At 46.9% G+C, this 24,279-nt stretch overlaps 1 protein-coding gene across 2 annotated transcripts; it reads left to right on the top strand.

The window, feature by feature from the left end:
• Window positions 1-564: 564 nt before the first annotated feature.
• Window positions 565-23,556, top strand: C7H3orf70 (chromosome 7 C3orf70 homolog). Of its 2 annotated transcripts, XM_075032179.1 has the most exons (3): window positions 13,710-13,826; window positions 15,985-16,023; window positions 20,485-23,556. In XM_075032179.1, the coding sequence occupies exons 2-3, from the start codon at window positions 15,993-15,995 to the stop codon at window positions 21,039-21,041; spliced, it is 588 nt and encodes a 195-aa protein (XP_074888280.1). In that variant the 5' UTR covers window positions 13,710-13,826; window positions 15,985-15,992; the 3' UTR covers window positions 21,042-23,556. The 2 variants fall into 2 exon arrangements, with proteins under 2 accessions (XP_074888279.1, XP_074888280.1); XM_075032178.1 differs by lacking the exons at window positions 13,710-13,826; window positions 15,985-16,023 and adding an exon at window positions 565-928.
• Window positions 23,557-24,279: the final 723 nt, after the last annotated feature.

Raw genomic sequence — 24,279 nt, 5'->3', positions numbered from 1 at the left:
GAGCTCCGCACGCCCTGTCATGGCAGGGGCGAGAGGGGGACCCTGCGGGGAGCTGGCTGGCCCGGGAATGCCTGGCACCGTGGCCCGCTGGCCTTGCTCATCTCTGCTGGGAGCCAGGCTGGCTTAGCCAGGACCGGTCGCTGCTCATGCACGTGTGCTCCTGCCGCTACAAGATGCCTCTGAAAAACAGTTAAATCTCATAACGGGTCAAAATACACGGCGGGTGCCCTCGCGTGCACTCCCCGCCCGGTAGAGCTGGCGTTCCCCGCGTAACACAGCGGCATCGGGCAGCCCGAGGGGGTGACCTGACCTCCGGCCAGCCCGGCCTCGGCACGCCGCCGTCGACCACCTCGCTCCCGGAGCGGCTTTGCCCTCGGCTTACCGCCGCACCCCCCGCTCTGCGCACCCCCGTCCCGGCCCCGGGCGGCGGCGGGGGGACCGGGGCAGCGGGTGGTGCTGAGGGACGGGCGGGAGGGGCGGCAGCCCGCCGTCCCGGGGCGGGGCGGGGAGGAGCCGGCGGGGCGGGCGGCCGGGCCCTGCCCGCGGCGCTGCCCCCCGCGGCGCTGGGCGGGCGGGCGGTCCCCGCTGCGGCTCGGCGCCTTCTCCTCCTCCTCCTCCTCCTCCTCCTCCTTCTCCTCCTCCTCCTCCTCCTCCACCACCACCACCACCACCTCCGCCACGTCCTCCTCCTCCTCCTTCTTCTCCTCCTCCTCCTGGCCGCTGCGGCGCGGGGGCTGCGGGCGGAGCGGCGGCGCCATGAGCGGGGCGGCGGCGAAGAGCGAGAAGCTGGATGAGGCTCAGGCGCTGGCCCGCAGCTGCGCGGGCAGACCCGACTTCCAGCCCTGCGACGGGCTCTCGCTCTGCGCCACCCACAGCCACGGCCGCTGCTTCCGCCTCCACTGGTGCTGCCACCTGGGATGGTGCCACTGTGAGTGAGTGAGCGAGCGCGCGGCCCCAACGGTCCTAACGGTCTCCGCGCGCCGCACTGCCCGCCGGCACCCCTCACCGCCCCGTCCCGTCCCGTCCCGTCCCGTCCGGCGGCGGGGCTGCCGGCCGGGAGGAGCCCGAACCCCCCCCGCCCCGCCTCCCACCGGAGCTGTCCCCGCCGAGGCGGCTGGCGGCGGGGCGGCAGCGCGGGCGGCTTCGCGGCCGCGGTGGCGAGAACCCGGGGCCGAGCCTGCTGCGGTGGGACCCCGAACTTCGGGGCTGCTCTCGGAGGGGGGGCCGGGCGGGGCAGCGGCGCGGCTGCCGCGGCGGTGCGGGGGAGAGTTGCCTCGGGGCCTGGCGTGCGGACACCCCTCAGCTCAGAGCCGGGGGGCGGCCGAAGGGTGAGCTGCTTGTGGCGCTGGCTGCCGCCTTCGCACACCGCTGCTGCTGCATAGGGCTTTTTCACCGGAGGAGGCATTCGCCAGCTACTTCGTTCTCGGGTCTAATTCTTTTCTTCTTGCAGGCATACGGTTTAAAGTCTTTTGAGTGGAGAAGGAACTGCTTTAGGATATATATATAGCAGATAGTCACTGTTTGAAAATCCAGTGTTGCTCCAACTCTGTTGAAAAGGCGCCCAATGACTTTAATATCTGTATTCAGGATACTGATGTGTATAATCATGGAGGCTGGGATTGAACTGTGGATGTCCAAACATAGTTTGATGAATAATTAATCACATACAGCCTTGAAGAGCAGCCGTTCAAACAGCATGTCAGTATGAGGTCGGGAAATGGTGATGGAGCTGTATACTTGGCTTGTGTTGCATTTTGGAGATCTTAAGGCCTGGATGGTCGGGGTTAAAGTTGGACCCTTATGTGAGGGTTGCTTGGTGCTGCTGAGGATGTCCCTTGGCTCCTGACGTCCTGTTCTCCTTTTCAGTCTGTCGCCATCTCTCCTTGTAATTTAATCTCCTACATGGGTTCCCTTTCACACACACTTCTTGCAAATTCTGCTTAATGAGGAAATGGGCCTGCCTAAAAAACCACCTTTTATTTGGATGAGAGCTTCTATTTGAAATAAATACACATTGTAGGAATTTCACCTTTATTTGGGGTTCATTTGAAATCACTTCAGAACAATGGGTTTTTTCTGTCTGTGCCCTGAAATGAGTACTGTGTGGTGGCACAACTGGCTATGTGAGAAGGTGCCATAGTCACCTGCTGCACAGGGACAGGGATGTCATTGCCATTTCATCGATGACACAAAGGCCCTCGAGCTATGACCTAGATAATACTCTTCCAAAATTTCTCTGGTCTCAGTTATTTGTGGTTGCCATCAAGAGTGCTTATAAGCACTCTGGGATACAGGATCAGAGCTCAAAATGGTGTTTATAATCTGGAGATGTTGCCCAAAATCAGCTGGGGATGGTCCTGGGAAGGGGAAGTCAAATGCGGAGCTGGGAACACCTAGAGAAGTGACATTGCGGAGAAGGATCTGGGGATTAAGATGGATCACAAACTGAGTGTGCGTCAGCAGCAGGAGGCCTTTGTGGTAGAAAATCCAAAACCAGAGCCCACGCCTTCACTTGGGGATGCATTAACAGGAGCATTGCAAGCGTGCAATTTAATTAGTCTCTTCAGCTCAGTAATGATGAAACCAGACTGATGGGCTTAGTTTTGAGCATTGCACTTTAAAAAGCTGTAGGAGAATTGGGGAGTTTCTGTAGGAGATCACAGTGATCAGCTTAGAAAATATGATTTACAAGGGGGTGCAAAAGCGAAGGGGTTGCTTGGGCTGTAAAAGATTGATGGAGGGAGGCGAGATGAGCTTTGCAAAGTGTAAAGGTAGCCTTGCAAAGAAAGCTGTGTTCTAGCCCTTCTCTACACAGACCTGGAAGATAACCAGTTATCACTTACCTGTGGAAAGGAAAGTTTAGGTTTGGACATTAGAAAACGTTTTAACTAGGAGGAGGTATGAAGCAAGGGAACGGAGTACTTAAGAAGGTAAGGAATCATGGTCCCTGAAGGCCTTTCAGGAAGGCTTAGACTGGTGTCTCTTGGGAGTTACATGGAGCTTATTCCCTCTTAGAAGGACCACTTGAGATCCCATCCAGCCCTTAGCTTCCCCATGGCAATCGTAAGATTTAAAAATAATTATAGTTTTTGCAAGAAGTACAGACTTCCTTCTTAATTCCTCCTTTACGACTAAGGAAACTTTGAGATACATTTGCCCCATGAAACTGTGATTTTAAATGAAGGAAGTCACATACCTCTTTTTCTTGTTTAATCTTCTAAAAGCCATGAGGAAGTGCGCTGCCTTCTTGCCCCCTTATATCCTAATGCAAATTTCAGAGCTAAGGATCTCTTTGTATCCTGCTCCTGCAGAATGACTTGAGTTGGACTTGAAAGGGGTAAGAATGAGGCCTATAATGGAAAATTGTATAGAGGTCAGAGATGTAATTAAACAGTGTTGGGAGTTATCTTCCATAAATGCGGTGCTGTAATACTGACTTGGGAATCCTCAGAGGGTTCTTGAAAGTGGTTTTCTGTGACTCTTAGGAGCTGTATTGGGGTACAGGAAGCTCTACATCAATTAAAATGGCCTTGGAAGTATTATTTTCCGTCAGTGTCCAAGGTCCTGGAGAATGTCAGCTGGGTTAAAGGGCACTTACACTGAAAAATTACAAAAACTCACCACCACTACAATGAGTAGATTGTCTCCTCATGTGTATTCAGGATCAGATCTGCTTACTTCAGTGACAAAAGCAATTTAGCATTGCAGAGCCACTTGGCTATTGAAGTAATAATTGAGAAAGAACCTAGTCTGAGTTCCCCAAAGCCATTTTTGTTGGCACGCTCCGAAGTGAGCAGTACTTTAAGCACTCTCTTTACCTCCCATGTTTCTCTGTAAAATGGCAATAACAGCTGGCAGGTGAGATCACAGAGACTGTTCAGTGTATCCAGACAGCTCTGAGAACCTCAAGTATCTGTATGACTTCTGTGTCGAAGCCTGGGAATTTATTTCGGGTCTTTTTCAGTCTGTTCTGGGCTTGATGGGGAGCAGAGTTCCCTGTGAGATGGGAGGTCATTCTGTAATACGTCCCAGTGCCTGGGGAGCTCTGAACCCAACTAAAACCTTCGTAAGCAGGCGCACACAAAATGTGCAGCACCGGTGAGCTTGGGGAGGCTGCGGATGGGAGGACTGGCAGGGTGCATTGGGTGTCATTGGAGACGCCTGGCTCTGTGGGCATCAGGGGTCCGGGAGAGTAGGCAGCACCTCATATCCTGCTGCAATAGATGTCTACGACACCCTTCCCCTGTGTTCTGCCGGACATCTGCACGCCTGCCAACTCCTGTCTCCACATGGAAGCGGGATGAGGGCTCAAGCCTTCAGAGTCCTCTTCCCTGCAGAGAAGAAGGTGTTGGCCAAGAAGTGTTTTGACTTTAGCCCCCGTGTTTGTCCTGTCACATGTTTCTCTTGCTTGCACTGCACCCTTTCAGTCTATCCCTGCGTGCATTCCCCTTGCCAGGGTGACAGCCCCCTGTTCACCTTCCTCCCCTCCCCTCTGACAGCCTTGTGGGGTTTTGTTTATTAGATGCAGGTTGAGAGCCATAAATTACTCAGATCTACTTTTTCTAGAGTCAGAGAAAACATGCGCCAGAGGCAGGTCTGCAGCAAGGTCCCTGCCTTCCTTTCCTCACCTCTGGATTTCTGCTGCGGCTCTGCTCTGCACTGATGCTGTCTGCGAGGCTGCTGGCTTTGTGGTGGTACCTGCTTCTGTAAGAATGGATCAGATCCTTGGGGTTACATCTGTACTGACAGCAGGACTTTGACTGCGTTTTGCTAATTCTACTCCCCAAGAATTAGCTCACCAGAGAAAGCATCACACTTCATACAATTACAAGATTGGCTTCATCCCTGGACAATGCAAAAATAGGGTATTCTGTTGCAACTGTGTTCATTTTTTAATCTGAATGTTTTGTATTATGTTAAACACCTTGCAAAACTCAGTACGTTATGTTGCAGTTATCAAAAATACGTTATGAATAATGGTTCCACAATACTCTTTTCACAGCAGTTGTATCAATAGATAGTAATTGTGCTACCTTGTATTAGCCTTTCTGTGACACCCCCCCCCCCCCCCCCCGGTTCAGCATCAAAAAAGCAGGCTTTCAGTTACTTAAAGCCTCTTGCATATCTTATATTGAAAAATAACTGCGACAAATAAATTTCAGTTCCACCACTTTTGCAAGATTCAGCTGTTTGGACCATTTACAAGAAAACAAACCAAGCATGGGTGAAAGCTGTGAGGTCTCCTTTGGGTGGTCAGAGAGGGAAAACCATTGCTAAGCTCAGACATGAAAAGATTGTGGTGGCAGTATAGGTTTTAAAAAATACAGATGCTCCTCTGCCCTTGTGTTTTGCTAAGTGCCTTGAAATAGCTTCCTACTCTGGTGTGCATCGTGTAATTATGGGACTGTTAGACCCTGAGTTTAGATCCAGACCTGCCAGTTTCTGTGTGAGGTCAGGAAGGCTTGGCAAGAAACCCAAGAAACTTCATTCCTCGGCCAAGAGGAGAAAAGGGGTTTATATGATGGGTGGCATGCCACGAAGGGCATGTGTTTTCTGGGTGGTTTGGGGGAGAAGGGCTTCTCTGATTTTGGCCGTGCCAGCACATATTCTGAGGACACAGAATCAGAGTATATTTACATTTCTTGTTCATCTGCCCGCTGAACAGGGAGACCAGGGGTTCTTTTCGCTCTCAGAGCAAGCTCCATTGCTTCCTCATCGCATCTGTTTTGCCGGCATCTGCAGGTCCCCCAGAGCTGGACCAGCTATTTGTAGTTTTCAGTCTGTGGTCGACCTTTGCTGTGTGCTTGGGCGGTGAGAGGCGATTATCCATCTCCCACAGCTGCTGCCAGGGAATGAAGCAAATCAGTACAGTCACTGCACCTGTGTGTACTCTAAGCAGATATTTGTTTATTACATTGTTCTCTACTTGAAATACCAGTGGTTTTATTTAACATTTTTAAATAAAAACATTTGTTTTCTCCCCCACAAAACTGTGAAAGCTCTCTGTTGAGGCCAGCCTCGATTATACCTCTTCCAGAGAGAAAGATGTGGTTGTGTGTGTCACATCGCATCTCCTACCTGTCCTCTGACAGTGTACACACCCTGGCCCCACGTACCAGGTGCTGGTATTTTCCCTTGCTACTTAGTGATGTGTGCAGCATCTAAGTAGCTCTGTGCACACAAGTAGTATTTCCGTGGTATCTCTCCCACATCTCAAGCGACAAAAGCTATCAGCAGGGGCTCTGACAATCTTTGAAGCCCGTGTAATTATTCAGACCCCAGTCTGCCTGTGAGAACCATAAGCAGGGAATCAGCAAGGCAGCCTTTCTTTCCTGTAACAGACCAGTGGTAAGGTGAACTAAAATGGTTATTGAAAGTATTCAAGTCCACCGCGACACAGCTTGCGGGCCTCTAAAGAGGAGGTATGTCTGCCTGCCTGCCAGCCAGCTTCTGTTGATCCCTCCATGTTAGAGTAGCAGTTACAGCCCCGGAGGGGATCCTAAAATAAGCCCTGGGGTGCTCTGCAGCATCGCATTCATTGTAGATCTCCAAAAGCCTTGCTTTTGTTCTGGTGTGTTTTCTTTGTGTTGTTTTTTGGAGGCTGTGAAACTCTTTGTCACATCCAGGAGAGAGCAAAAGGGCAGTAGTGTACCAGTGCTCTACGTGTATCTCTGTCTGCAAAAGGTGTTGTAGACTGGAGCTTACTGGAAGTAGCCAGCCTGGCACTAGTGAGGGCAACTTCAGTTTCCAGCAGTGGTGTTCCACAGGGCAAAACTACCTCCTGATGACCGAGTTGTTGGATAAACATGAAAAGGCAGTTGTAACATGCTTATAAATTCTCAAACTGAATATTTGGAGTAGCTCATACATTTTTCTTTATGGAAAATTCTGTCTAAATGGGAATGGAGCAGTGGGGCTAGGAACTTTGAGGCTGGGTGTTCTCCGAAATACACGGCTTGGTGGGAGGATAATTCCAAATCCTAGGAGAAATAGGTATTTTTTCATTTGCTTTTGCTGTGAAAAGGATTTGAACCTCCATCCAGTTTAAGTCCATGTACCTGGACAAAATGTTTGTGCACAAGCAAGGCATTATGCGGAGCAGCAGGCAAGAGCGACAGAAAGGTGGATTTTTCAGTTTTTAATGGGAAACGACTTTTAATAAGGATTTGCTGCCTGTGGCTGTGCAAGTTCTTCTCTTCACCTGTATTTTGAAGAGCTATGATATTCTAGCTTCATTTCACTAAGCTGTACACAATAAGGGAAGGCATGTCAGCTTAATATATTCTGAAGTGTAACTCTAAAGGAAAACACTTATCTGCCAGTTTTTATGGGTGCACCATTCTGGACCTGGATTGTATTTTGTTGCTCTGGTTTTAGCTATAATCAGCAAATCACAGTATGAATGTACTATTGATGCCATGTCTCAGAAAAGAACCCACATGTGTAGATTCATCATACCCTGTGGGAACATCAGCGCCTTTGAAAGAACCTGCTGGTATTCATTTTGAAATCCTTACTGTAATGCAGTTATTTTTAGAGACATGCATGTTCTTTTATTATTATTATTATTATTATTATTATTATTATTAACAAAACCCCTGATATCACTTAACAGGAATAGACCACAGGAAAATATTTGAATTCAAGTTACTTGTTATAAGTACATCTTGTAGGACTAACTCTTCTATGCCTCATACAGGATTGAAAAGAAATCACCGCACTTCTTTCTCTGAAAGTCCTGAGAAAAAGGGCCTTGTGTACCAAAACGCTTTCTGCCAGCCAAAAACTCTTTTTTGTCGTGCATGACTGTGAGGCTGTGTTTTGTAATATGTCTGTCCATCTGAGGAGCGTGATTCACAAAGAATTAATGTGTGCTTGCCCAAAACGCGGTGATCTGCTGGTAAGAGCCTCAGAGTTGCACATAAATGACACCTCTCCTCTGTAGCTGCATGAAGGGTTAACATACTGTTTTCATGAAGCCTGAAATGAGGAGGCTGTTGATGTTCCCTACAGGAAGCGAGTACTTCTGAAGGGTTCATTAACATTGCCTCCTGTCAGCTTTTGTGGTGGATGTCTGTGAATTCAGGACATTCTAACAGCTCAGTGTTGAAGGCTGAGGCTCTGCTCCTGCTCAGAGGTCTTCATTCTAGTAAAAGGCTTCAGGCATTTTTCTCACTGCAGGGTAACAGCTCAAAGATAAAATTTGTACTGGAGTACAGTGCCTGTGGCAAGTGTGTGGCTTCCTTCCTGGACTCTGCAGGTGAGAAAATCTGTTTGCCTGTTTGATTCTCTGAGCGTGCTTACTCCAAGTGCCTAAATGCAACAGAGCCTTCTAACACATTATCCTTACTCTTGGGGTTGCAGATGGATGTTTCATGTGTCTTAAACTGCAGCCCATGGTCATATCCTTGCATTGCCCTATGAGATAAACTGAGTCGTGAGATTGTCATCCTCATGGTTTCCATCCTGCAGGTCTGCAGAGCTGACTGTGTGCTCAGGTTTGCTGGAAGCACTGAGGAGGGCTTTCAGGTACTTGGCACAGGACCTCAAACTTTCTGGCAGCACCAGTGTACTCATCAAGAGTATGTTTTGTTGCTGCTCATGTTGATGCAACCGCCAGAGCTGGGCTTGTAGAGAATGGATATCTTGGGGTGTTTTTATGTAATGGCTCTCAATTTAACCAATGCTGTCTTACACTTCATGACTCACTTCAAGCCCTGCTAACTTAGTTCTGCACATTGATCAGGCTATACCAGAAATTTTTGTTTCTGTAAAGGACAAAAAGCAAAATGCCTTACTCGCAAATGTTGTAAGATGTTACAGAATGATAGCTGTGACAGTGTGGGCTTAGCTGTTGATGGATGGCACAAGCCTATACTAATGTAAAAAGCTGGTTGGCAGTAGATTGGATTCCAGGTAGTGCATATATATATGTATCTCTCTCTCTCTCCCTCTCTGCATATAAATTAGTGTTGTGGTTTTTACTCCAGCACCTTCGTGAATTTATCTGTCCACAAGATACAGAGTATGTTTTTATAATGGTTTTGATTCTTCCACTTATCAATTTTTATGTAGTGACTGATCACAGAATTCAAGAAGTGCAGTTGGTGCAATTTAGAGATGTTTTTGCCAATAGTTGAGTATATTCACGTAGATGGAAGTGAAAAACCTACTGGGAGAGCAAAATCTGATTGCTTGGCAACTGGGCCTTGTTTTTAATATACACATACTTTAATTTAGGCAACATAATGGTTGGAATTTATATATAACCTATGTTGTAAAACAATTTCAACAAGAGGCAGGCATTTGTATTCTTCTCACTTGTGGCTGTGGAGCTTGAGAGCTCTTAAAACTGCTTGTTTTGCTTGCGTACTTGTACCCAGCCCTGAAATATTTTCCCTGCTGTGCCCAGCGAGAGCATGCTCTGCTGTCATCCCTCTCACTGCTTGACATGTGATGTTGGTGCTGGAGCACACCTGCAGCCGTTTCAGGCAGGGTGCTTGGCTGCTTCATGCTTCCTGCTGTGCAGCTGCCTGTGTTGTTTGGATTTCAGTGCTTTGCTGATCCTGAGCCACATTCCAGGTGTTTGCACTCACTCGCAAGTGCCACTTGTCCCTGGTGAAAGGCTTGGACACCATCAGGTGTGCCAGGGTGGACTGCTCAGCTCTTGCAGCCTTCCTGCAGTCCACCAGCATGAGCCCATCCATAGGCAGGCCAGGCAAAAGGAGATGCACACCTTTGTCTTTGTTTTTCCTGCCTTGTGCCACTAGACCTCAGCATTCCCCAGCTGGTGCTCTGGGATCTTGGGCCCCTTGATGTGAAACCAAGGGCAACTGCCAGTGTTCGCTTACCCTGCCACAGCAGCAAGTGCCGAGTTTGCTCCCACCTGCGTTGTCCAGCTGCTCTGAGCTATTTGTCTGCAATGGCACTGTGTGACATGATGGCCCACCTCCTCCGCCTCCAACTGTGGTATTTGGTCTTTTATTTTTTTATACAGAGCATTGCTGGATCCCACGCCCCTCCGCGGGAAGGGTTGGCAACCATATGTGCACACATCAGCTCCACGTGGTGATGTATTTTGGGCGTATCAGGGAGAGCAGTCCTTGAAGTTCTGCTGAAATGGGTTCTGTAGAAGCTTGTAATAGAAATACAAAGCTTGGTTCGAATGGAAATGTGCATAGATAGGCACTAGAAGAAGCAATAGGACGAGGTTAAAAGAATGGCCTGTATTGATAATAAGGACACTGTTCCCAGCAATGAAGTTGAAGAATGTGTTGTTTGTCAAGCCCAGAAGGCTCATGCTCTGGTAAGGCCACCGCACAGATGACTTGTCAGCAGGAGACCCTGTACTCTGACAACAGGAGGGAAGCTGCACAGGTACAGCACATCGCATATGCCATTGTTTCTCCTGTCAGCCCACCAGGAAAACAGGCTGTAGCCATAAAGATATATCATCTATTCCAAGCTACAGAAAACAACCTCCTGCCTCAGCTGTCCATCTGGGCTGTCTCCTGTGGGTGCAGAGTGTGGGTCTTTCTTGCATGGTACAGGCCTTTGGAGAGGACTTTCCTTTCAAGAATCCATGAGTTGTTCTGCTTATTTGAGAATTCACAGGAGAACATTCCCATTGCATACAGGGGCTCATGGGTGCCCCCCTGCAGCACGTACTACACACCTAGAAGAAGACTGTAACTTGTCTCTCTAGTGCCTGTGATTTCTCTATACCAGGAAATGCCTTCATTTTCTAGGTAGCTTCTGACACTGATCTGTGCTTATCCTTCTTTGTTACCATATCAGCACACTGACTGTCTGCATGAAAATGATGGGATGCTGAAGCTTGAGCAGATGGTGCACAGGGATGGTTTTGTAGAATAAATATTTAGCACTAAGCCATTTTTTGCTATTTTCTGTACGGAATGTAAAAAATATCTAGCATAACTTGGGAGTTAAAATTTTTCAGGGAAACATGCAAAGAGTGGCTGTTCTCCCCTTTGGGGGTGGCTTTGTAAAGGGGTGTTGGAAGGCAAATATCCTTGGGTTCAGACCCTGGGTGGTGATGGCCAGCTGTGCTTGTGGAGGTACCTGTGGCTGCCTGCTATGCTTTCACACATGCGCTGTGGGGTGTATGTGTTCTCATAACCCAGCATAGGGCTGTGCTGGCACTGGGGTTAGTAGTACCTGTGATAAGTGTGACGCTTCTCACAGGTACTGAAAGCAAAGAGCTCCTTTCAGAATGTACGTGTGGTGTGCATTGTTGTTCATTGCTTTTTGCGATGTCAATACTCTGTTCCTTTACAATGGTTAGTAAGCAAATATAGCCCCTTTACGAAGGTTTATGGCTGCATGAAATGTTTCTCAAGCCTTCAGGGTTGCTTTAACTTTAAGTCTGGTAAATCCATGTAAGCAATGAGAGGAAAGAGCAGGGATGATAGAAGGAAGCTCCAGGGTGTGTGTGCATTTAAGAGTTACCTGCTCTTAAGCAGAAGTGCACAGAAAACCCTGAAAGACTTAGCTCACAGCATGTACCATCACGATCCTTTTTGTATTTAAAACAAATCAAGACAAAAGGGCATTAAAATACAAATTTGATGAAGGAAAACTTTTTGATTCCCCCCCCCTTCTTGGTTTCCAGTGAAAAGCTTATGGCTCATCAAATCAAGGGCTGTCACAGCTGTCTCTCACTATACAGCAATGAGAGGGAACACCTCTCCTTCACGTGAGAAGAGAACTGGCAACTGTACAAAATAGCTGCTGGGGGAGCCACTGTGGAAACATTGCTAGCCAGTTCTTTTCTGTGCTTGGATGAGATCAGGAATGGGATGGATAGTGCTCTGATGTAGGTGCTTCTGTAAGAAGGTGCTGTTTGTAATGATACGCTTCTGTTAGGTCAGAGCCTGCTAATGTTGCCTGGTGTATTTCCAGACTGCTAAGGTCCTGTTGCATGACTTCTTTTTCTTTTCTGGTGGTGGTGGGGTAGCTGGTGTTCCTTTGCAGAGTTGGCTTGTGTCCTTGGAGTCTCTTTTATGAACCCTTACTGTGCCTTCTAGCTGTGCCAGAAGCACTGGAAATGCGCAGTATGCTCTATTTCCATTCCTTGCACTGAAATTTGTTTGAACAATCTCAGTGCTTTTTCAAAGTTGTTTGGAAGAAGCAGAAGGTGAAAGTATCACTTGCATTAAGGTGCTGCATATCTTTATCTACAAGGCTCCTTCAACATTGACAAGCTTTTTAGTTATGCTTTGTTATAACCACCAATGGCACAGTTCAGCTCTACTTGAGCTTGTACTGTAAATCTGACAGTGCCTCAGTGTCCTGAAATATTTTTGTTTTCCTCTGGTGGCTAATTCCATGTCTCGCATTCCCAGCACAGCCCATGATGTTTTGCTAGATACGACATGATGGCTATTCCATATGACACAAAGAAATGGAAGCTGGGTTAGCAGTGTTTTTTTTACATGTGCCATCTGTAAATGTACTCCTGGTTTCTCCTTCCATTTGTTCTTGCCCCTCTGGAAAAGCTATTACTATGCTCTAAGCAAAGTGTAATTTGAACCTATTATAGACCTTGGTAAATATTTATGGTTGGGGCAAGCTTTGCAAAGGTTTGTTCTTCCAAGCTGTGCATATGACTGGAGAGAGAAAGAAGGAGGAAGGCCAGAGGCAGTCATTTTGCTGTTGCAGCCTGCGGGGCTGGAAGGCAGCGTCCCCGTGTAGGTGCTCAGACCAGTAGCATGCTTTCAGATGACCCTTCTGCTCTGCTGAACGCTTCTGAAAAAAAGGTGTGGTGGGTACCTCAAGCAGGCTTAGGGTGCAGAGTGCCCTTCAATATACATCTCTAGATTGTGGGCAGCAAGCTTTGCTTTAGTCTGTAAAGGAGGAAAACCCTCCATCTGCCACAACTCTCTGCTTTGTCAGTGGTGAAACAATACCCTGTTCGTTCCCAGGCACAGGCTGGGGCCAACCGCGGGCCGGTCTGTTATGCCAGAGCTGTCTGCCACCTGTGCCACCCACCTCCCTGGGGATCTTGGAGAACCAAGTTTGACAGTTTATATGTTGTCCTTGGGCTACTGTGCCAATCCAGGCAGCAACACACTACTCCAGCTTGTAGCTGTCATCACCTGTGAGAACTTCATTTAGACGTCAGAGGGGTGTGCATCCAGTCAGCTCTTCGTAAAGAGGCAGACTTGTCTCTCCTGCCACACTGGTGAGATATGAAACAAGTCCCACTGGAAGAACACTTGGTAGTTTTCCATCTTTTGCTATGAAGAAAGCTAGTGCTTGAGAAGCTGATCTCCAAGGTTTTCTCATGCAGAGAGATGTGGAAGAGTTTCTGTGTTGTGAACTTTCCTTAGACTAATGCAGAATCCCTCCAAGCTAATACTGTCTCCTGTTACACATGCATTATGAATACTTGCTTTGCCTTCACTTCTTCAAAGCTGTGCAGTATTTAATTAGCTTTTTTTTTTAAATGTTCTTCATAGTGGGACCGATTTCCTGCCCACGTAAGCTGATTTTTTTGGCAGGGTTGTGTGCGGCAATAGGAAAGCCTTGCATGGCTGGAGCGAGAATCCCAGCTGACTTTGCAACCAGAGATCACTGGTGCTGTTACAAAGGTGTAGGCTCAAGCCGAAACAAGTCACCAACACTTAAAGAGCAGCTCTGCTGTTAAACCACAGACACCAACTGCACACACCCTTTGCGCACCCTTATTCAGTGGGAACACACAACTGCCTAAATGTCAGCCCATGTGCTTTGCCCTGCGGCTTGAGGTCACTGCTTCAGCCTCCCTGAATCATAGGTCACAGCCAAAGACACTGAAATCTCTGGTAAGATCAGAGCTGGTTCTTCTCCAGTGCACTTCAGCTAGGTGCTTTCACCACAAGCACTCAGGCACCTGGGAGCAGTTCCTAAGCTGTACAGGTTAAATTGAGCCAGGTTATGGTTAAATACTGTATGGTTAGCAGGTCTTCATTAACCCTGCTGATTTTTAGAGAGTAGATGAGCTGGCAGACTCGAGGGTGTAGAAATCTTTGTCCAAGCAGCTGCAGGGGAAAGAATACATACGGAAAAAGCTTTTATGTTGCAGTTAAAAGGTGTCTAAAGGTCTTGCATGCAAAGAAATACACATGGTATATATCACTGACTTAGACTTGTAAGATTCACAACTGAAGATCCACAGCAATCTTGTATTATTTTCTGAAGTGCACTGCAATTTGTGGTGGTGTTTGGTAGCAAAAAAATCCTTCAACATAGCATTTTGAGAGGGTAAAACTTGAGAATTTATTATGAGAAACCTCACTGCTGAAAGATGGATTAATTTTTTTTTAATATGTCAAGCACATTAATGAGTGTCAGAGGTAAACTAGAATGCTGGGACAAAGGGAAGTGGAGAATAAAATGTTTAAGTAGCACCTCTGCTTATTTCATGGTTAAGTTATTTTGTATTAGCCACGGAAATTGCTGCTGTGTCTGCTCAGTGAGGATGCATGCAGACTACTCAATTAGCAAAAAATCAGAAAGAAATGACCTCATGGCTTGCTTCTAAATGCTTGTATTTGTTTTTTTGCAAGCAGGAGACACTGTAATACAGCTTCCAATCAACCAACCACATAGTTCTGGTAATCAATGCCACAAACAGACTTTAGAGAGAGAGAGAAATTATATGAAAGCATGCGCCTGCTTTTGGGGATAAAACATTTTCCAAGTTGCATGAGGTTGCTGGAGATCTGCAGGTCATGATAAGAGCTCAGTGCTTTGCAGGATTCTGCCTTAACTTGCTGGCAGGCGTCGCTGGAGACATGGAGCTAAGGCTTTGGTGAACAGCATCCATCTGATTTGGCAATAAAAATCATATTTCTGTGAATAGAGAAGCAGGGAGATGAGCACTCCCCAGTACTCACCTCCTTGGACACATTTGGAATCAGTTTTGCAGCTGAGTGTCGGCTTTAGTGTGTGCTATTTCTCTGGAGGATTTGGTTTTTAGGCTTTCACAAGGGTTAGTTGAATGATGAAGAAATAGCAAAACAACCAGTCCTTTTTAATTGTACACAAACTGCTGTCATGCTGTGACTGGGATCAGACAAAGAGTTGCAGCGTTTATGGAGGGTAACGCTTTGCAAGCATGTAGCAGCAGAAAGTGTAGATAGTGGTGCAGGTTTTCGGTTATGACAAATAGTTAAGCGTAGCCTACATACCTACTTCTGAAGTCTCTCATTGTCTTGCGTTTCATCATATCATCTGTTAGCATGTGGCTTTCATGAATAATTGAGACTTATCACAAAAATAATTTCAGCAGAGCCTAGTTTCACATGTTTCCTGTTAAACACCCAGGAGACGAACAGGCTCTTGTTTCCCCTGAGTCCTTTTGCCATGGTGGTGGAACTGCAGAGCCAGAACTGTGGTGCTTCTCCATACAGCTATTACAGTGTTCGAGAACATCCCAAACTTCTACAAATGCAGCAAACTGCTATGCATAGAATTTGGAGTTTGATTTTTGGACATGTGTTTGGCACGTGCAGTGTTTTTCCTTCACTGAATTACCATCTTCCGTGTAGGCAGCAGTGGCAAGTGACCCAGGAAACAACTTGCAATGCAGTGTCTAGTCTGGCATCTGTATTTGTGCAAAACACTGTAATTTACAGTAGCATGCATCAGCGCAACTCAATTGCAGAGTTCTTCAACTGACTTATTTGGAATAAATAGGCAATAAATTACGTGCTAGTGTATTAAAAGGAATTTATCAGAACAGGTGCTCAAAATACTATTTTATCATAGACTTTTGCCAGCTGTTTAAAGTCAGCAAAAAATATTGCTGTTTATTTCAGTGGGAGTTTGATCAGACCAAGACGTATTATAAGAGAACTTGGGGACTTGTGCTTTCAGGATAATTTTCTGTGAAGACGACATCCCTGCCAATCCTGCAAGCTGCAGGGGTGGGGGGGCAGCAATCTTATTCTTAAATTTCTGCATTTTTTCTTTTCATAGGATGCATCATGGCTGATGCATTTACACGCATTATGCAGGGTAAGTTGTAAGGAGTTGTAACTGAGGCTGTAACCACAGCTTGTCCATGAGCCAGTCTGTGAGCACCAGCACCCCTTAAAGACGGACCTCATCATGTTTTAAAACAGAAGTTTAATCTGAAGTAAACAAACTTGGCCCTAAAACTAGCTGAAACTTAACAAACTTGTACCAGAATTCTAAAGAAATGTAGAAATCAGTTAATGTAGAAAATTCTTGTTTTTCCATTGGGCAATTCTTCCTTTACGCTGGCCAAACTTGTCCTTGGAACATGAGGAAACAGTTTCAGCTGCTGTAAGGTCACACAAATGGGGATCTGAAATCCTCTGTTAACAGAATAGTCACTGTTTTCTTCTACCCTGAAATTAGTGCCAGCAGGACAGTTTTGAAACATGCAGAGAATTACCACATGCTGCTGCAATGGTAAACAACCAGCTGAGCTCCCAGGTAACACCTCATCTCCTCCTGCCACCACTTTTATTTTTTTTTTTGGGGGGGGGGCGGGGGGGGGGTGTCAAGCTGATGAATCAAAGGTTCATCATTCAATATCTATGCTGTAAGCTACGTTGGCTTAAATCCCCTGCTTTCTTCTCCCAACATCCCTCAGCCTTCTGCCAGCACGTGGTGGCTATTTTAAGTGGAAAAATATAGTCCTGTTGTGCAGATACCTTTTTACCTTGATTCTCTTAAAATCTTCACCAGGGCCTTCCTTGGACACTTCAACTAGAGGTGGCACAAAATTAAGTTCAGAAGTTTTTTTTCAGTAGTACGTTTTTTTATCATTGGTTGCCAATGGAATGGAATAGGAGCCCACACAGAAACGCTCCAAATATGTAAGTACAGCATTGTGGTTTCAGGCAAGGGTAGGCTGCATTTCAGTTTCTGCGAGCTTAATTTTATCAGACACTATTCCAACTAGCAGCATGCTAATCGGTCATCTGTGTTGCTTTGCAAGACAGTAGCATATTTAATGTTCCCTAATTCCAAAGAAGGGTTTCTGGAGAACAGTGGATGGCATGGCAGGAAGCCATGGGCGGCTACTGCTGTTAGAGCAGGTTGTGAAGGTAAGGTCTGCCTGCCCCGGAGAGCTTCCCAGAGAAGTCGTGTCAGCAAGATTTGAAAAATGCCTAAGAGACCTCATCCCTGAGTGACTGCCAGAACTGAAATATCTGTGCTGTTGCTCCAAAGGGCACCAGAGGAGTAAGAGCTCTGCTCTGCCTGTGGTTGAAGTGTTTAGTTGTTTGATGCTAGCACTTAATTCTTCTGAGTCACAACAAGTTTAGAAACTAGACGATAGTATGTTAGAAAGATGGCAAGTGGAGAGTAATACTTTGTATTTTCTGCCATCCAGCCATAATCAAACAGGAGGGAAAAAAGCTTGGTTTATTTTCACTAAGCTTTTCCAGTAGCTCTGTTGTTAGCAATCATCATTCCACAGATTGTAGGAAAAAAGTGCTCAATGAGGTATTTGAGGGGAGCTGGTCAAATCTATTCACAAAATGTTCTTTTCCACTGCCCACCCACTGCCACCATCTCACTGCTCTCAGTCTGGCTCAGTTGGCTGTTCTCCCCCATGGCACGACAGGGGTGGGCTTTTCTCTTCAGCCTGTCTGGTGCTCGCTCCTCTGAGCCCGCTTTCTGCATTTGCTGGCCTAGCAGTGTGTCTCTCCCACGCCCCAGTGCTCCCCTGAGCTCTTCTTTCAGCTCTGTGCTCTTTGCGGGGTTTTCTCTGTTCTCCCTGTCCTTTCAGCAATGGGGGCTCGAAGTCCCGGCAGAGGAGCGCAGCCGACTTTCACAAAAGCCATTTCCCTTCCAATACCAACAGCACAGCAGAGGTGGGAAAAGCGTTCCCCAGGGCTCGAGGTTTCCCCTGGTGACGTACTGGAACTGGGCTAACAAAGCACAGCCTTTGCGTGGGCCCTGGCTCATCCGGGCTGGCATAGCCAGCGAGCACCCCAGAGGCTGCTGCAGCCAAGAGTTGGGATCTCTCAGCCCGTCCCGTTGCCAGTGCTTTCAACAGGCGGCTGGGGCACTGACTGCCACACTGGCTGGGAACTTGTTGCAGACAGAGCTCTTCCCACATCTGGGAAGGATTCCTAGGCTGAGGATGGGATTTTTTACTGCAGCGAGGCATGGCAGGGGGAGCAAGCCCTTCCTTGGGGAGAGGAAAGCCCTTCTCTCCTGCTGCTGTCACAGGCTGTCGTGGTTTAACCCCAGCCAGCAACTAAGCACCACGCAGCCGCTCACTCACTCCCCCCCATCCAGTGGGATAGGGGGGAAAACCAGGAAAAAGAAGTAAAACTCGTGGGTTGAGATAAGAACGGTTTAATGGAACAGAAAAGAAGAAACTAATAATGATAATGATAACACTAATAAAATGACAACAGCAATAATAAAAGGATTGGAATGTACAAATGATGTGCAGGGCAATTGCTCACCACCTGCCGACCGACACCCAGCCAGTCCCCGAGCAGCGATTCCCGCCCCGCCCCCCCTTCCCAGTTCCTAAACTAGATGGGACGTCCCATGGTATGGAATACACCGTTGGCCAGTTTGGGTCAGGTGCCCTGGCTGTGTCCTGTGCCAACTTCTTGTGCCCTGGCTGGGCATGAGAAGGTGAAAAATCCTTGACTGTAGTCTAAACACTACTGAGCAACAACTGAAAACATCAGCGTTATCAACATTCTTCACATACTGAACTCAAAACATAGCACTGTACCAGCTACTAGGAAGACAATTAACTCTATCCCAGCTGAAACAAGGACACAGGCCACGCTCAGCCTCCCTGAGCAGAAACACAATCACTGCTCCGATTTTCCAAAGGCATAAGTAATCTAGGGGAGAAAGGCTGCACCTACCTCTGAGCTGCAAACACAAAAACGTGTGGCAGATCTCATCACAGCACAGCCAGATGCATTAATGCAGGGAGACTTGAGTCGCTTTCTGTTCCTTACCTGGAGAGTTTCAAGCATCAAAAGAGTCCTTCAGTGCTTTGATACTTTTTCTGCCTTCGCAAAGCAGTGTTTGCAACTCGTGCATCAAAACTCTTCTGAGAGCCCCGCTACTTGCAAGTCTTCTAGAAACTTGTGCTTTCATAGTGTATGAACCTCTAGGGAGACATGAATCTTTCAGAGGCTTCATGCAAATAAAATGCAGCATTTTACAGTCTTAGACATAGCCTAAGGTTTCTCAGTTTTTTCCTAACAAAGTACTGATTTTCTGCTCTTTTACTTATTTCTTTTAGTAAACATTTTCAGTTCACACTTGGTTCAGCTGTATATGACCAATATAATCCTATTTTCTTACTACTTAACCAGATAATCAAGATGCCAAAAGCATTTCTATGGCTTGGGGATTCCCTTGTTTTCTGCCTTAAAATTCTAATTGCAGTCATGTATGAACCGCTGGTTTATAATACAGAAAACACGATTTAGTCCCCAGAAAAAAAGAACATAGAAATGCATGGAGGGAGACTCATTGTAATTTGGAAGAATAATAATATAACAAAATTCAAGTCATTGTAGCAAAGATGTAAGCTAGAACTGCTCTGTGTTCAGTGAAAAAAAAAAGGCCTCTGAGCATCTTTTCTTTCCCCTAGAAACGGGTGCAGGCAGACTTGCTGTCTGTCCTACTTCATAGCTATGGAATTGTGCCCCTGGAGTTAATCTTCTAGAGTTAGTGACATCCTGCAGATGTCTTTGAAGCAGGGGCAGGGAGGGGAGCAGGACTGGGGTAAGGAAGGTTATGCTTTGTAGGGTTTAGGGTTATTCCATGCAGGGCCCGGACGACAGGACACCAATATGATGATTAAAGTCGCCAGTTTATTGAGCCTAGCTGATCATTCTTATACAATTCTCTAAAAGTTGCTTAGAAGCTTTGATTGGCTGCTGCATGCAAGCATTTGGTGTCCACGCGCACAAACATAAAATGTGATTGGTTATATCGATACTGTCCACGCATATAAACATAAGATACAGTTAGTTATACTCACTCTGTACGCGTGCATAAACACAGGACATAATTGGCTATATTAACTAGAGCATGCGAAACTTGTCTAATTGGCCAAGTTAAGCCCCTGAATTGAGGTTGGTTGTGCCAAGTTCCCTTTATTGTGGAATGTGCACCTGTGTTTTTCTAATTGGGATCTTTCTTTTTCTATCTTCTTGTTTATTCTGTTCAAGGCCTTCTAAAGGCATCTGGAATGCTCTTGCGACCATGAGCTACTTTCAGGCCCAGTAACTAAGTTCCATGTAATTGACCCCAACAATGCTTACCTACAGTATTAAGCATCAGAGAATCCATATGAGGAGAGGACTACCTTGAGGCCATTGAAAACAGAGTGGCTGCTGACTGCAGGGAACTGTTGGTTATTATTAAGAGCCAAAGGCAAGCATCATGTCATCAGTTTGTTTGTAATTTAAAGATAACGATCTTTAAATGCTGCTTTTCTGTTTTTCCCCACAGGTAAATATGTCTATCAGCCCATGACACCCGTAGAGCAGCTTCCCAGCACCGAAATACCCGTTCGCCCTCGGGAGTCTACAAACACCATCCAGATCTCCGTTTCGCTCACCGAACACTTTTTGAAGTTTGCGCCTGTCTTCCAGCCCCCTCTGCCCCCTGACTCCCCACAGTTCTGCACAATTGCAGACCTCTTCATTGACAATTACCGCGTGAAATGCATCAACGGGAAGATGTGCTATGTACAGAGGCAGCCTCCCCCCGTGCCCCATAAGATAAAGCCCGAGGAAGTCCCTGTTCGCAATGCCTTAATCACAAAAGAGAGCAATACACCAAAAACAGATCACTGCTCGTCCCCTTCCAGCTCTGAGGACTCTGGGATCAATGCGGTGGGGGTTCACTACATGGAGTCATGTGACGAGGACACGGAGGGGGTGGCCGAGCTAAGTTCAGAAGAAGATTACAGCCCAGATAGCAGCTGGGAACCAGACGAATGCCCGCTTTTGTCACCCTCGCAGTGCGAAATGGAAGTGATTGAGACTATAGAAACCACTGTGTGATTCGACAAGTTGGTATCAGATCAGTCCAGTTCCCACTCAGTAATGTTGCTTTTGTAGTATTTATATTTTCTGTTTTTTCTGACAATCCCTTTTTCCAGTGCACTTGATATTTCAGATTCCTCATGGGAGTGTGGTCACAGGACTTGCAGATTGGTGAACTAGCAGCAGCCTGAGCAATTTTAACATGTTCTCAGCTTGATCAGATCTCCCAAGTCTGCACATAAGGTAGTGATAAATCTTAAGACTTTTATAGCTGAAATAGGCCCTTTTCTTGGTCTGGGTTATGTCATATACTACTTTTCATACAAGGATGTGCCACTCAAGATGTTTCCATCTGTCAGGATGTTTGCGGTGGGCCTTCAAAGCACAGAGGGTGAGCTGGTGCAGCACGCCTGTGAGCAGCAAAACCAAGTTGCCCTTACTCTTTCTCAAACAGCTACGCAAGGTGCGACAACAAGAGGCTCTTTCCGTCTCTCTCTGTCCTTGCACATTGTCCATCCTTTTCTATAGTGCTGGTGCGACCCTTCCCAAAGGCTGCTTACACCACGCTTCCAGCGGGGTTGGGATGGCAGGCTAGAGAATGCACAAAGTGCCTCCAACTTTTCTCCGGGCTATGCACCGAGCATCTGCTGAGTTAGATCAGGCTCTGAAATCTCCTGAGAAGGCGACTGTTGCTCTAGAGGGGGATCAGTTGCCTGGATCCAGCTGGTCCCTTTTCTCTACATGGATCTCGGGAACGGGATCTGGCTTTTGCAGCTTGGCAGGAAGGGGGAGCAGGCAGAGATGAAGCGCAGCTGTCTAACCAATACCATGCTAGACTGGGGTGTAAAAAATGAAGTGACTACCTCCAAACACACAAAATCCGCCCTTGGCTTTGCCTGCTGCTTTTCCTCCTGGGCTGTTTGGTGCCGGACACGTGCACTCAGGACCAAATGGCCTCAGGGCCTGCATTTGCCTGAAGAATAACAAAATTAAAAAAAAAAAAGTTTATCAGCCACACCACTGTGTCGGCAGAGCTTGGGGACAGCATGGAGGTGCCCATGGGAGGTGGCCCATGGGCTTGGTAGCACATGTTCTTGTTAAAATACAGCCTAAGGTCATTCTAGTGGAGAGAGGAAGCTTTGGCTCCTGCTCCTTTGCACCCAGTTCAAGAGCAGATTCTGAACAGGGTTTCCTCAAATAGCTTGTAAGAGTGAACTGTTTCACTAGTGGTTTGGTTTCAGCCCTGCTCGATGAAACAATGTCATTCTCAGATTTCAGTCAGCTTGAATCAGTTGGAGTCAGTAATAACTGTGTTTTCAACAGCATTACTGAATTTCATTGTGTATTTGCTGTTTATGTTTAAAAGTCATTGGTGAATATAAGGCTGTATAAATATGTACAGTTTAGTGATTGATACTAGATTATAGTCTGTGTTGTAGGATGGCTCATCTCTCTCACTGTATCCTGACAAGGTATTACTAATTTTATACACTTTGTAATCAGTATCTTTAGAAAAAGTTTAGGCAACAGTGTGTGTATGTGCACAGGCGCGTGTGCTAGGAGTTTACCATAAATGGTTATAAAGTAATACTGTACTTTTTAGACTAACACTTTCAGAAAAAATAATAGGTTTTATAGTTTTGATGACTTACATAAAAAAGCGCAGAAGTGCTTGTTAAATGAGGAACTTGGGCCATTGCATGAACAGATACATTCTCACAAGGCACCTGAAAATACTGTTTTTCTGAGGGCATTTAAATGAAGGCTGTAGTAAAACTAAATAGGATTTATTTATTTTTTAAGGGGGGGGGGTTGTCTTCCAAGGTTCACTGAGGTTTCTAACAACCTTTTAGTGTCTTTGGACCATTCAGACACATTCCATAGGTAGAAGGAAGCATTATGTATAAACCTACAGCATTTATTCATATTTAATCTTTCAATTGTAATCTGAGTGGAGAGCTGAAAAAGCTCACTCTTGTGCCTGGCCTGCCTGAACTTTCTTCCCTGAACTTGGCTTCTCCTTCCCAGGAGGACGGGATGGGCTGGCAGATACATCCTCCTGAGGGGCTAGCGGCAGCCAGGGCTTTCCCGACGCTAGGGTACTCCTCAGCAGCTCTAGCTGTGGGCGCCAAGCACAGCAAAGGTCATCAGGACCCTCTGACTTGGCACGAGCTCACCTTGTTTGCAAGCAAGCAGGAGCCGCCTCTTCCTGCTGTTAGGGAGCACCGGCTGTGAGCATCGAGAAATTCAGTTGGGCGTTTATGACCAAGACTTACCATAAGATGCTGTGGTCTTGCAGGTTCGTATCACTGTCGTCAGGACACATTCTTTCTTAACTGTAAGTAATTAGCAATATTCACAAGCTGTGTCTCCTACCCAGGATTTGTTCAGATGTCTTAAGCACAAAAAGCTGCCTCTTCCTTCTGTTGTACCTGTAAAATGTCAGTGGAGCAGCCTGGTGTGGGACAGGGCTAGTTCTGGAAAGCGTTTCAGCAGCCAGCACGGTGGCAGGTTTCTCACTGTGCTCCATCACACACCCCGGTTCAGAAACATGCTCCTCACAGAAACGTGATTTCTTTGCACAAAGATGGGCGTAGATGTGCTGTAAGAGACATGCCCTGGGCTCACTGCTCCACTCTGCCAGGGAGAGGTGTGTATATTTCCTCTTAATAAACTACTAAACAACTGAAGTTCTGCTTGTCCTAACTAACCATGTATGTTCCATACTAGTGAAACATTCTGATATTTCCACCAAAGGAAGGGTCGCTTACAGCTTCAGATGGTGGCACCTGAAACACGCACCCAGTGCTAGGCAAAGGAATCCAATAACCAGGTGGAGCGCACCAGGCCCAGCCCCACCTGGGTTTGGGCACCTGGTGGGCAACCTCACAGCCCAGTTCCCACTTGCCTGTAAAAGAGCTGCCCTGGTCAGGGAAGACAGCAGGGAAAAGAGTTGTAAGCCCAGGCTGATGTCTGGCAGAATTCAGCTGTCCATAGCCCCTTGACTTACCTCTGACTAGGCTTACATGTGGCTGCAGGCTGGAAACATCAGTCTGGGGCACCATTTTGTAGTTCTTAATGCCAGTGGGAAGAAGGTCAGGACACTGGGCATGCTGGGCCTCAGGGTGCATGGTGCTGGCACTGCTCCCCAGCCAGGCAGGCTCTGCACAACACCTGGCACTTTTGTGTTCCTTGGAGGCAGCAGCACTGCCCCACATTCCTGCCATTCAGTGCAAGCTCTGCAGGGACCAGCCAC

Source organism: Buteo buteo, chromosome 7 (genome assembly GCF_964188355.1).
Source record: "Buteo buteo chromosome 7, bButBut1.hap1.1, whole genome shotgun sequence".
Classification (NCBI taxonomy): Eukaryota; Metazoa; Chordata; class Aves; order Accipitriformes; family Accipitridae; genus Buteo; species Buteo buteo.
Note: the sequence above shows the minus strand (reverse complement) of the source record. Positions and strands in the feature narration are given on the sequence as shown.

What these genes read in the sequence shown, in the direction of transcription:
- C7H3orf70 (XM_075032178.1), top strand. Translation starts at nt 757, where the DNA reads ATGAGCGGGGCGGCGGCGAAGAGCGAGAAGCTGGATGAGGCTCAGGCG. An exon ending in CCACCTGGGATGGTGCCACT is followed by an intron (nt 929 to 20,484) that starts GTGAGTGAGTGA and finishes TTTTCCCCACAG; the next exon opens with GTAAATATGTCTATCAGCCC.